We start from the raw sequence: 12,665 nt of genomic DNA on the forward strand, positions 1-12,665 counted from the left end.
GCCGGCGGCTCCTGAGGCTGCGGGTCTTTGCTGTCCAGGGAGAGAGTAGAAGTTGAAACAGAAGTAGGTGCCTAGGGGGGAAGAGTGTCGGTACCCCTGGTAAAAGCCGATGATCGGGACAGCACACTCATCATCTTGAATGCTGACGTATCCAGCTCCAAAGACCTCCTCGGCTCGGGTGATGCCATCGGCTCAGAGACAGACGTAGGATCTGAGCTCACCCTCGCCGACATGCCGAGAGGAAGGCTCGGAACTAAAGAGGTTCGGTTCTAGGCGTCCCTGTCAGGGCCGACCAGGGAGCTTCGGCTCCTAGACACCACAGACGGCACCGAGAGTGTCGGAGCGGAACCTGGCTCGAAACAATCTCAGGGGGAGCTGGAACTGAGGGTTCCACCAGCGGTACCAAACACTCTGTCTCCGAAATACCAGCATAGCTCAGGGGAGGAATCACCGAAAGGGGGACAGACTCAAATGGCCCCAGAACCTACTGGGTCAGAGCCAACAACAATTTAGGTAAGGCAGATGACTTCAGAAGTCTCAGCACTACCCTCTCCACATCTTCTTCCAATAAATTCCTGAAGACCTGGAGGACAGAGTAGGAGAACGGGATCTCTGTAATATTGGTGACTTCAATGTAGGGGAGACTATAGACCGGCTCTGCTGAATACTCTCAGTGGTCGGCTCGGAACTACTTGGCACTGACCCTGTAACCACAGTAGTACAAATCTTGATCGGCTCCGAACTCAGAGGGGCCGATGAGACAGTAAATTTGTCAGGCTTAGTAACTTTAAGAGGCAGCTCCGAGACACCAGCCAGTGCCGGGGAGGGCCTCTTAGAGGATTTGGACTTTTCCTTTTTAGATCCCTGAGATCTAGCAGAGGAGGAAGAGCTAGCCAGATCTTCCTCAAAAGAAGGTTTTAGGAGACCTTTTAGAATGAGCGTATTTTTCCTTTCTTGCAACACCCTAGCACTAAGATTGGCAAAATAAGCAAGTTTCCTGTAAGTGAATGGCCCCAAGACAGTAAACGCAGTTACTGTGGCCATCCATTATGGACATCTTCTGTGAGCATTTTATGCATTTTTTAAAGCCAGATGGCTTATGGTCCTTGCTTTCCTTAGACATCTCACAGAAGATGAACTCGCTCGCACACACACACACACACACACACACACACACACACACACACACACACACACACACACACACACACAAAGAAAGTGGGAGGACTAGGTCCTCGAACTTAAACGGGCCTAGCCCTACAGGAACCAGTAAAGAAACACCACGAGGACTAGGTCCTCTAACTTAAATGGGCCTAGCCCAGGTAGGAAAGAAAGGGAAACTAGGTCCTCTAACTAAAACGGACCTAGGGGGTACAGAAACAATTACACTCACACACACCTAAAACAGGAACACAGTTTAAATTGTGGAAAATACTAAAAACAAGGTCAACAAAACCTCGTTCTGTCTGTAACATGAATAACAAGAAATATCAGCAAGCAGAAAGCTCAGCAAAAAAAGTTATTACTTATAGCTATTTAACAAGCACACACAGCCTAACTGAGCACAAAAGGCACCTACAACTACTAATATCTAAGTATGAAACAGTGATATATTAACCAAGAGAGAACTGGCACAATGGCCAACTGTACTTAAAGAAATTGCACACAAATGGTACACTAATAAACGCTAACTATTCTAACTGCAAAGACTACACTATCTATAACTATACAATGCTATATAACGCTATCAAAAAAGTAAAAAAGATTTATCCAAAATTTTTGAACAAATTTGAAAGACTTAGCCAGAGCCAAGAAGAAGCACATCCGAACTCGTTGACGCAGCAAACGAGATCTGGGGATTGTATTGGTGCACCAAGGGATACCCATCTAGCCACAAGCCAACTAGAAGACTTCGAGCTTGTAAATAGGCCAAGTTGGAGACGAGGATCAGCTCCAATCCCAATAGTAAGAATGAAAGCAAGATAGGACTACAGAACATTGTCTGTTTAGCATCATATTTTGGTCTGTTCCCAGCAAAGATTGTGATTTTCTTGCTAATCAGTGAGGAATGCAGTCACGAGTTTCATGAACAAAAAGCATGCTAATGCAAAGCCTGTTATTCTAGCAACTTCACAAGGAAAACATATGTCCTTAATTTTTTTTTGTCACCCACTATTTTTTAGCTATCTGCTTGCTTCTTGAGCTAACAGGATGAGAAGTATGTGGAATGGAAGAGAGTTACATTAAACTGCAATCTGTATTCTTGCAAAATTAAGCTGAGGAGACACATGCCTATGTGGTACTTAATTTATATATTTATTCATTCATTTCAAACTCCTAGGGTATACAGTCATAGTTATACAAGTGGCTTCAATTAATGGTACAGCTGTATCTGTATGTGTGGGTTGAAAGGGCATATATATGCTTTCAACGGTCTCTGATTTAACACACTATGTCTATTTTTGCCTCATATTTTATTCTGTTCCTTGTGACATTTATAGTTTTTCCGGCAAATCAGTGGGGACTGCAGTCACTATATCATGACAGACATTTCAGACTTCGTATTCTTCAGAAAAGCCAGGGTACAATAAAGCCTATTACTTTAACAACCTTCTAAGTATACATCAGTTATTATAGCAACTTTTAAATTATGTAACAGTAATACCTGTTCCACATTTTGGTTCTTTGTCCCATATCATTTAAAATCATTCTCTTTGATTCTTGAAACACTGAAGTATTGGGGGAGGGGCAATTGCTTGAACAAGGTGTTCTGATAGCAGTGAGATGATTATTTATGTATTTATTGGTTCATTTGATCCCAAACTTCTGGGGTGCAAATCCATAATAAAAAAAAAGTGCCTCAGAAATGGCAAAAACCTGCACTGTGGCCCAAACTGCAAACCCATAGTCATACAAGTGGCTGCAGTTGATCATGCATGAATCTGTGTGAAATACATGTATGTCTGTATGTGGGGAGGTGGGGCATACATGTTCTCAAAAGTCCCCGTTTCACACAATGCTTCTGATTTTATCATACTCGGTCTGTACCAGTATCGAGGATTAGAGTCCCTAAATAAATTAAAGATGTTTGAGCTTCAGGGTTAATAGCATTCAGAAAAAAAAATGCTAATGCAAAACCCATTATTCTAGCCCAGTTTTACTTATAGAAGAGAAGTGTGTGTCCCTGGTTTTGCTCCTTTTCCCCATTATTTTTTTTAATGTTCTGCTTGATTCTTAAGCTAAGAGGTATGTGTGGGGTGTTGCTGTGTATTCTGACAGCAGTGAGCTGGGAAGATACATTTATTTGTGACAATTACTTAAGCATTCATTCATTCGACTGCAATCAAATCCTGAGGTGCACAGTCAGTCATATATAAGTGGCTGCAACTGATGGTCACACCTGTGTGTGTGTGTGTGGGGAGGTGCAGGAAGAACCAGTGTGCAACATGTGACATGGAATCCTTTATCTACTGATACATTTCACTGAAGTCTGGCCTTGATGATAGTGGTCAAACGTCTGAGGTGCATGCACTCAAAAAGTGTCTATAACGAGTTGATACTGAGGGGGTATGTAGATGCAAGTGAATGACAATCTCCTGCTTCATCATAGGTGATGGTCCCTGACCTGTCAAAATACAGCCACACACTGTTCCAAGTATTCCCAAGCCATTCATTTGCTTTCTGCAGCCTCCTCCCCCAGCCACCACTGGGTAAAAAAATATATCTACTGCACTAGAAATAGCCTCAAACTGCTCAAGTAGTGCCCAGAGGGTTACCCTTTGTTCTAACTGGTGGAAAAGCCACTAATGTAGACAACAGAGCAGCTGGAAAAGCAAATGGGACAGAAAGAGTTAAAACACCTCATGTGTAAGGTGAAGGTATTACTGTACCAACAGAAAAATGCAGAAGGCACTGTGAAGTTAGATGTGGTTAAAGCAGGATAGACACTGAAGGAATAAAAGGCTTATTCAGGAACAGACCAGTGTCTTAGCCTATTCTTCATGTGCTTATCTTTCAAAGATTTACTTTCCAAAACACATTTCTTGAGGATGCATTTTTTTAGCTATTTTCCCCTCAAATTTCCTTTTTTTTTTTTTTTTAAATGTAGTAACAGAAGCAAAAACAAACTGGTCCACAAGATAGTCAAAATATACAAACAGAGCTTAACAAATTAACTGATAATAAAAATCAAACTGAACTGTTTATGGAGTTTTACGAATGGCAAGTAAGAGTTTCCAAGATGTGGTGATAGGCCGAATGAACAAAATATACATATTCCATCCAGTGATATGCTTTCCACTTTTTGTTTTTATTTTTTATTTTTATTTCAGTGGCATGAAAAGAAATACAAGATGGAACAACTACTGTAGATTCTGAGACTCTAGGTCAGAAAAGCTTCAGCAGAAAATTTAAACACTGACGTAATCACAAAATATGTGGACAGGAAGCTAGGTACTGCCTCCCTTAACTGGCATACCATGTGGACGTCAATGTGGGTATGCAATTTGTCCTCATAAGATTGTTAGAAAAAAGTCTGATATGCTGTATTAGGTTGACATGTCTTCATCTATGAAGATTTCTAAGTTTTATTTCTCATCAATTGTGTTTAATGTTAGATTAATTATGCAGCAACATTAAGCCCTTTGATAAAAGTTTATAAATTATCTGCTTCCTTAATTTTCAAGATTTTTTAATTTTGATTTAAGTTTGTGCACTAATTATATATGATGCGGTGATCTCTTACTTGTTCCTGCATAACATATTGTCATTCTAGAAAGCAAGCATGTAATTCTAGAAAATTGACTTACAAAGGGACAATATTTAAATAATCATGCTATACGTGAAAGTCAAAGTAAACATTGTCATTTAGGACTACACAAGTGCAGCCTAAATGAAATGTCAAGCATCAGCTCACCAGAGAGTACATAGGAAATAATAAAATTACATTATAAAACAATAAAATTATTATAAAATAATAATAATAAAAGTGAGTGGTCATCTCCCAATCATCAGTTGTCTAGAAATGCTGAAATTCAAAAAGACTGGATCATCATCATCTTCTTTCGGCTGTTCCCATTAGGGATCGCCACAGCAGATCACCTGTTTCCATTTCTTCCTGTCCTCTGCATCTTGCTCCGTCACACCAACCACCTGCATGTCATCTCTCACCACATCCATAAACCTTATCTTAGGCCTTCCTCTTTTCCGGTTACCTGGTAGCTTCATCCTTAGCATCTTTTTCCCAATATACTCAGCATCCCTCCTCAGCACATGTCCAAACCAACGTAATCGTGCCTCTCTGGCTTTGTCTCCAAACCTTCCAACCTGGGCTGACCCTCTAATATACTTTTTCCTAATCCTGTCCACCCTCGTCACACCCAGTGCAAATCTTAGCATCTTTAATTCTGCCACATTCAGCTCAAACTCCTGCCTTTTTGTCAATGCCACTGTCTCCAACCCATATAACATAGCTGGTCTCACTACCCTCTTGTAGACCTTCCCTTTCACTCTTACAGTTACTCGTCTGTCACAAATCACTCCTGACACTCTTCTCCACCCACTCCATCCCCTGCCTGTACTCTCCTTCACCTCTCTTCCACACTCACCGTTACTCTGAACTATTGACCCCCAAGTATTTAAACTCATCCACCTTCGCCACCTCTACTCCTTGCATCCTCACCATTCCTCTATCCTCCCTCTCATTCACAAACATATATTCTGTCTTAGTCCTGCTGACCTTCATTCCTCTTCTCTCTAGAGCATATCTCCATCTCTCCAGGGTCTCCTCCACCTGTTCCCTACTCTCACTACAGATCACAATGTCATCTGCAAACATCATAGTTCACGGGGACTCCTGTCTGATCTCGTCTGTCAACCTGTCCATCACCATGGTAAATAAGAAAGGGCTCAGAGCTGATCCTTGATGTAACCCCACCTCCACCATAAATGCATCCGTCACTCCCACCGCAGACCTCAACGCTGTCACACTACCCTCATACATAACATGTACCACTCTTACATACTTTTCTGACACTCCTGACTTCCTCATACAATACCACAACTCCTCTCTAGGCACCCTGTCATATGCTTTCTCTAAGTCTACAAAAACACAATGCAACTCCTTCCGACATTCTCTGTACTTCTCTTTCAACACTCTCAGAACAAAGATTACATCTGTAGTGCTCTTTCCTGGCCTGAAACCATACTGCTGATCACTAATCATCACGTCCCTTCTTAACCTTGCTTCCACTACTCTTTCCCATAACTTCAGCTGTGACTGATCAATTTTATCCCTCTGTAGTTACTACAGCTCTGCACATCACCCTTATTCTTAAAAATCGGTACCAAAACACTTTTTCTCCATTCCTCAGGCATCCTCTCACTTTCCAAGATTTCATTAAACAATCTAGTTAAAAACTCCACTGCCATTTCACCTAAACACCTCCATGCTTCCACAGGTATGTCATCTGGGCCAACAGCCTTTCCATTCTTCATTCTCTTCATAGCTATCCTTACTTCCTCCTTGCTAATCCATTGTACTTCATGATTTACTATCCCTACATCATCCAACCTTCTCTCCCTCTCATTCTCTTCATTCATCAACCCCTCAAAGTACTCTTTCCATCTCCTCAACACACTCTCCTCGCTTGTGAGTATGTTTCCCTCATTATCCTTTATCACCTTTACCTGCTGCACATCTTTCCTAGCTTGGTCCCTCTGTCTAGCCAATCGGTACAGGTCCTTTTCTCCCTCCTTAGTGTCCAACCTTTCATACAACTCTTCATATGCCTTATCCTTAGCCTTCGCCACCTCTCTCCTTGCCATGCACCTCATCTCCTTATACTCCTGTCTACTTTCTTCATCTCTCTGACAATCCCACTTTTTCTTTGCCAACCTCTTTCTCTGTATATTCTCCTGTACTTCCTCATTCCACCACCATGTCTCCTTGTCGTCCTTCCTCTGTCCAGATGTGATACCAAGCACCTTTCTAGCCGTCTCCCTTACTAGCTCTGCTGTAGAAGCTATTTGGTAACTCTTCACTGCCACTGCTACCCAGTGCCTGCCTTAACTCATCCCTGAACTCCACCTCACAATTACCCTTTTTCAATTTCCACCACTTGATCCTTGGTGCTGCCCTCACACTCCTCCTCCTCTTCTTGATAACCAGCGTCATCCTACAAACCACTATCCTATGCTGCCCAACGACACTTTCTCCGGTCACCACTTTACAATCTCCTTCAAACTGGCCGTCTTACATAAGATATAATCCACCTGTGTGCATCTTCCTCCACTCCTGTATATCACCCTATGCTCCTCCCTCTTGTTAAAATACGTATTCACCACAGCCATGTCCATCCTTTTCGCAAAATCCACTACCATCTGACCTTCTGCATTCCTTTGTTTAACACCATACCTACCCCATCACTTCCTCATCCCCCCCTACGTCAGGAAGGGCATCCGGCGTAAAACTTCGCCAAAACATTTCAGGCAGTCATCAGAAACACTGGATACTGAACAATAATACATATACTGTAACGTCTGTTACATTTTACGGAACTAGTAATCACAATGAAACAATAAACCCTGTAATCTAGTAAATGAAAGCTTGGGAAGTAAAAGTCTTCAAAAAGATAACATTCTCATCTTCAAGAAACCAACTATAACTGGCTAAGGTGAAACTGTTCTCTTTTTTATAAATGGCACTTTTGTTGTTTCTACTACTCAAGAGAGAGAAATTAAACAGCAACAATTAGACTTTTTGCAATTCACCACAAACCTTTTTGTGCGAAGAACAGTATTATGTACTATGCCATTGCTTCTAGCAAGGTGTGCAAAATGCTAAAAGACCAGACAGAATTGGTTTTTGAACTGCTGTAACCTACACCATTCTGAAGATGCAGGTAATACCATATGCTGTCACATGACAGGTAATGACAAGTAGTCAAACTCTGCATATATTTTTTATTCACACGTCTATAGAGTATACCTAATCCACAACAAATAGAAGTCAACACAGACAATAATGTGTTAATTATGAACCTAAGCCATCTCCAATTCTACTTCAGTTGCACTTGGGAGGACATCTGCAAAACAATGTAGTTCTTTACATGTATCTCTGTCTGTAACATATCATACTGCAAACTCAATTACAATTTCTAAATATAAACAATACTCTTGTACAGCACTTTAAGTATCAACTGCAACAGTGTTTCATATCAATATCATTCAATGAAGAAGTAAAGACAATGCAAATAAAAAAGGCATTGTATCCTACTTACCTTAAAAAGCCAAGATGCAAACATTCGTAGTGGTGGGATTAAAACAGGAGGACGTGAAGAAATGCTGCCAAAACTAATACCAAGGTTATCTCTTATCTAATAAAGCAAAAGAAATATACACATTTTACCACATGGACAAATTACATTTCTTAAGCATTTTGGTGTTGCACTAACATAACTACATAAAAAAATGTGTGTTCTCAAGTCACCAAAAGTAACTAAAATCTAACTTGCTCTGAAAAAATCTTTGGGGAGAAGAAATAAGTCAGAAAAAAGAAGTTATGTACCTACCACAACATTCCATGTTAGTTGTCCATCTCACCTTCCTTCTTGTTGTTTGGGTTCAGAGTCGATCCTCGGCTCTGACTCAGCCTCCTTCTATAGCTCGAGAGCTATTTACTGGCTCGAGGCTAACCCTTATCCCAGAATGCCCAGTGTCAGCTACCCAGATCTCGTTTGTGATAGCGCACACTACACATATAAAGTAACCAGTAACCTAAAACTGGTTTACCAAAATAACAGATCAGAGTAAACTGTCATAAAATTACCTGGCATGTGAACCAAGAAAAAGGAAATCAGCCAGTGAAACCAGAGTGAACTCCGCTCAATCCTCCAGGAAGGGGGAAGGAGGGGAGACACAAGAAGGAAGGCGAGATGAAGGACAACTAACATGGAACATTATGGTAGGCACATAACTTCTTTATGTTAAGTTGTCCCATCTCGCCTTCGTTCTTGCTGTTTGGGACAGCGTCACTAGAACCTTAAGACCCAGAGTGGCTCATTGGAACAGACTCTTCAGAACAGTGGAACCAAAGGAAGCCCTGCACCGGGAGACCACATCCAATTTGTAATGAGAGATAACGGTATGAGAGTTTGCCCAAGTGGCAGCTGCACAAATTGAGTCTATGGGCAATTTGGACTGAAAGGCTACAGACGTGGCTAATGCTCTAGTAGAATGACCTTTCGGTTTTTCTGGTAGATGTTTATGCCTGATAAAGGCAATAGTGTCAGATAACCATTTGGATAAGGTCACCTTAGAAACTGGAAGGCCTTGATTATTGTAAGCATAGGAGAGAAATAACTGGTCTGATTTTCTTAGCTCTTTGGAACTATGGAGGTAAAAACAAAATTATCTGTGCCCATTCAGTTGGTGAAGACCGTATTCTGCCTTGTTGCTATAATTGGGAAAGAAGACGGGGAGATCGATGGACTGATTTAAATTGTTTTCTGAGCAGACTTTTGGTATGAAGGATGGGTTGGTTCTCAGATAAACTCTATCTTTGTGAAACACCATATATGGAGGACGAACACAGAGTGCTTGGAGTTCTGAAACACATCTAGCGGAGGTAATAGCAACCAGAAAAAGTGTTTTCCAAGAAAGAAATTTTAAGGGACATGAAGCTGCTGGTTCAAATGGAGGCAGAATCAAAGAAGTCAAAACGAAATTGAGATCCCAAGGAGGAGGTGGATCCCTCACTGGGGGTCTAAGAAGAGATGTTCCTCTCATGAAGGCTTTGCAGAGCTTATAAGACACTATGGTAGAATTAAGAATTCCAATATGAAAATTAGATATGGCTGCCGGTTGTATCCTGATGGTAGCAGCAGCCGCACCCAACTGGAAAAGCTCTGCTAGAAATTCGAGAATTTGATGGACTGGGGCTGATAAGGGGTCTAAGTTTCTAGATTCTGCCCAGTAGGAAAATCTTTTTCATTTGCTAGCATAAGTCTTTCTCGTAGTTGACTTATGGGAGGACACAATAATACCGCGAACTGCTGGGGAGATACTTGGAAGAACGGCTAAGGTAGGAAGTGGAGAAACCAAGCTGTGAGCTTGAGAGTCTGAAGGTATTGGTGTAACCCACCTGACTGATGAATCAACAGATCTGGCACTGGGTCCAGAATCCAAGGCTGGTCTAGAAGATGAAGGTGCAGGAACGGAAACCATATCTGTTGAGGCCAATAGGGGGCAATGAGGATCATTTTGCAACCCAATGATTTTGCTTTCTGTATGAGTCTTGGAATTAGGGGAAAAGGGGGAAATACATAAAGGAGTCCCTGAGGCCAATCGTGGACTAGAGCGTCCCTGGGAGTTTGACCTGGAGGAGAAAGCAGGGAGAAGTAGCTGCTGCATTTGTTGTTGAGGGGGGTGGCAAATAGTCGCAGCAAGGCTGGCCCCATTTGCAGAAGATAAGGTCCGCAACTTCCTGATTCAGAGACCACTCGTGAGGCATGAGGATAGCCCTGCTGAGCCTGTCCACTATTACGTTGGATTTCCCAGGGCTGTGCATTGCTGTCAGAAAACGTTGGGAGGAAATCGGCCATTGCCATAATCTGAGGGCTTCTTGACACAAGGGGTAGGACCTGGTCCCACCCTGCTTGTTGATGTACCACACAACTGACATGTTGTCTGTTTGGATTGCAATAGTCCCAGAAGGAAGAGAGTCTTGAAGAGCTTGCAACGCTAGGAGCACCGCTCTCATTTCTAGGACATTGATATGCAGATGGTACTCACAAGGTTGCCACATGCCTTGGACTGTCCTGCCTAGATAATGCACCCCCCCACCCTATCAGGGAGGCATCCGTGGTCACTGTCGCTACCGGAGGGGATTGAATGAAAGGTCTGCCCTGAGTCACCAGTGGGAAGACCATCCACCAAGAGTGGTGTCTTTTGCATGTTTCTGTAATCAGGATCATGTGAGACATGGGTAGCTCCTGGAAGGACCACTGCGTGAAGAGAAGCAACTGAAGGACTCTCATGTGGTAACGCGCTAATGGTACAAGAAGAATGGCAGCTGCCATGGAGCCTAGAACTTGCAGGACATGTCTGACTTGGACCTTTCTGCTCTGCATTAGAAATGACACTTGTTGGCGAACAGAGAAAACTCTTTCCTGAGGTAACCTTGCAAACATCTGTTTTGTGTTTAATTCTGCTCCTATATATGTAACAGATTGACAGGGCAACAAGGCGGATTTTACGAAATTTACTGTAATGCCTAGTTGGGTGCAGGTTGATATTGTATAATCCCGTGCCTCTAAGAGTTGATGCCTGGTGGTAACAGTTAGGAGCCAGTCGTCTAGACAGGGAAACACCTGGAATCCTTGACGTCTCAGTTGAGCCGTGACTACTGCCATACATTTGGTGAACACCCTGGGGGCTGTGGTGAGACCAAAGGGCAGAGCTCTGAACTGATAATGACTGGCCCCTACCTGGAAGCAAAGAAATCTCCTGGAGCGTTTGTCCATTTTGATATCGTAGTATGCATCCTGAAGATCTATGGAGCACATCTAGTTGTTCTGTCCCAGAAAGGGGAGAATGGACTGCAGTGTTACCATCCGGAACTTTTCTTTTTGTACAGGTTTGTTCAATCTGCTGAGATCCAGTATTGGTCTCAAGTCCCCTGTCTTTTTTGGTACTAAAAAGAATCTTGAGTAAGTTCCGGAACCTAGTTGGTCTGCGGGGACTTCCTGAATGGCTCTTTTTTTCTAGCAGCTTTGAAACTTGAATAACTGCTTGATCCTTTAGATTGGGAGGGACATCTGGGATGGACTTTTTTGACTTTAATGGTTGACGGAAGGGGATTTTGTAACCTCTGGATATGATAGGTAGTACCCATTTGTCTCTTGTTATATTTTGCCAGACTTTTGGGTACAGGGAAAGTCTTCCCCCGACTGCCTCCAGAGGTGAGCAGTCGGGCAACCAGTCAGGGATGCTGGAAGGGTTTGAAAGAGAAAGCTTCTCTGTCACCCTGATTTTGCAGTCCCCCTCTGCCACGAGGGCGGCGTCTGCCATTGTTGTTGTTTCCTCCTCTGTCCCTGGGGGAAAAATCACCACGTGTGTCAGGCAAGGGTCCCTAGGACTTCCGAAACTACATCTTTCCTCCCTTCTGACCTTTGGGATAAGGTCTGTTAGGAGTGGAAAAACAGACTCCCACTGCAGAGAGAGTCTTGCCTTCCTGCCCACACCTGGTAAGCGTGTCTTTCACCTGAGGCCCAAAAAGCGAGGAGCCATCAAAGGGAGTATTTGTGAAGGATGCTCGAAAGGGTCCCGCAAATTGACACAGCCGCAGCCAAGCATGTCTCCTGAGAGCCACTCCTGTACCTGTGGCTCTGCTCGCTCCATCGGCTGCATAGGAAATCAGCCTCATGGAGGAGTTGACTATAGAATTAAGAGTCGCAAGCTGGGAAGCTATTTTGGCTGATACTCCCTCAGCTGTAGGATCTTGTAGGGTTATCTCCAAGCTCTTTTAGGAGATCCCTTTGAAGTCGTGTGAAATGAGAGAGATAATTCAGGGACCTCACTGAGAAGGTTGCTGAGGAAAACATTCGCTTCCCATATCTGTCCATCGTCCTAGACTCTGTTTGGTGGATGGACAGACGAAGAAGTTT

The 12,665-nt window shown here is 42.9% G+C and overlaps 1 protein-coding gene across 1 annotated transcript in view; it reads right to left on the reverse strand.

The window, feature by feature from the left end:
* RALGAPA2 (Ral GTPase activating protein catalytic subunit alpha 2) overlaps positions 1-12,665 on the reverse strand; it is a 4,189,194-nt gene that overhangs the window by 2,628,050 nt on the left and 1,548,479 nt on the right. Inside the window, exon 22 of the mRNA XM_044060158.1 lies at positions 8,280-8,375. Coding sequence (XP_043916093.1) covers positions 8,280-8,375 — 96 coding nt within the window. The remainder of the gene's footprint in view (positions 1-8,279; positions 8,376-12,665) is intronic.

This window comes from Protopterus annectens, chromosome 1.part2, assembly GCF_019279795.1.
Source record: "Protopterus annectens isolate FY-2018-M chromosome 1.part2, PAN1.0, whole genome shotgun sequence".
NCBI lineage: Eukaryota > Metazoa > Chordata > Ceratodontiformes > Protopteridae > Protopterus > Protopterus annectens.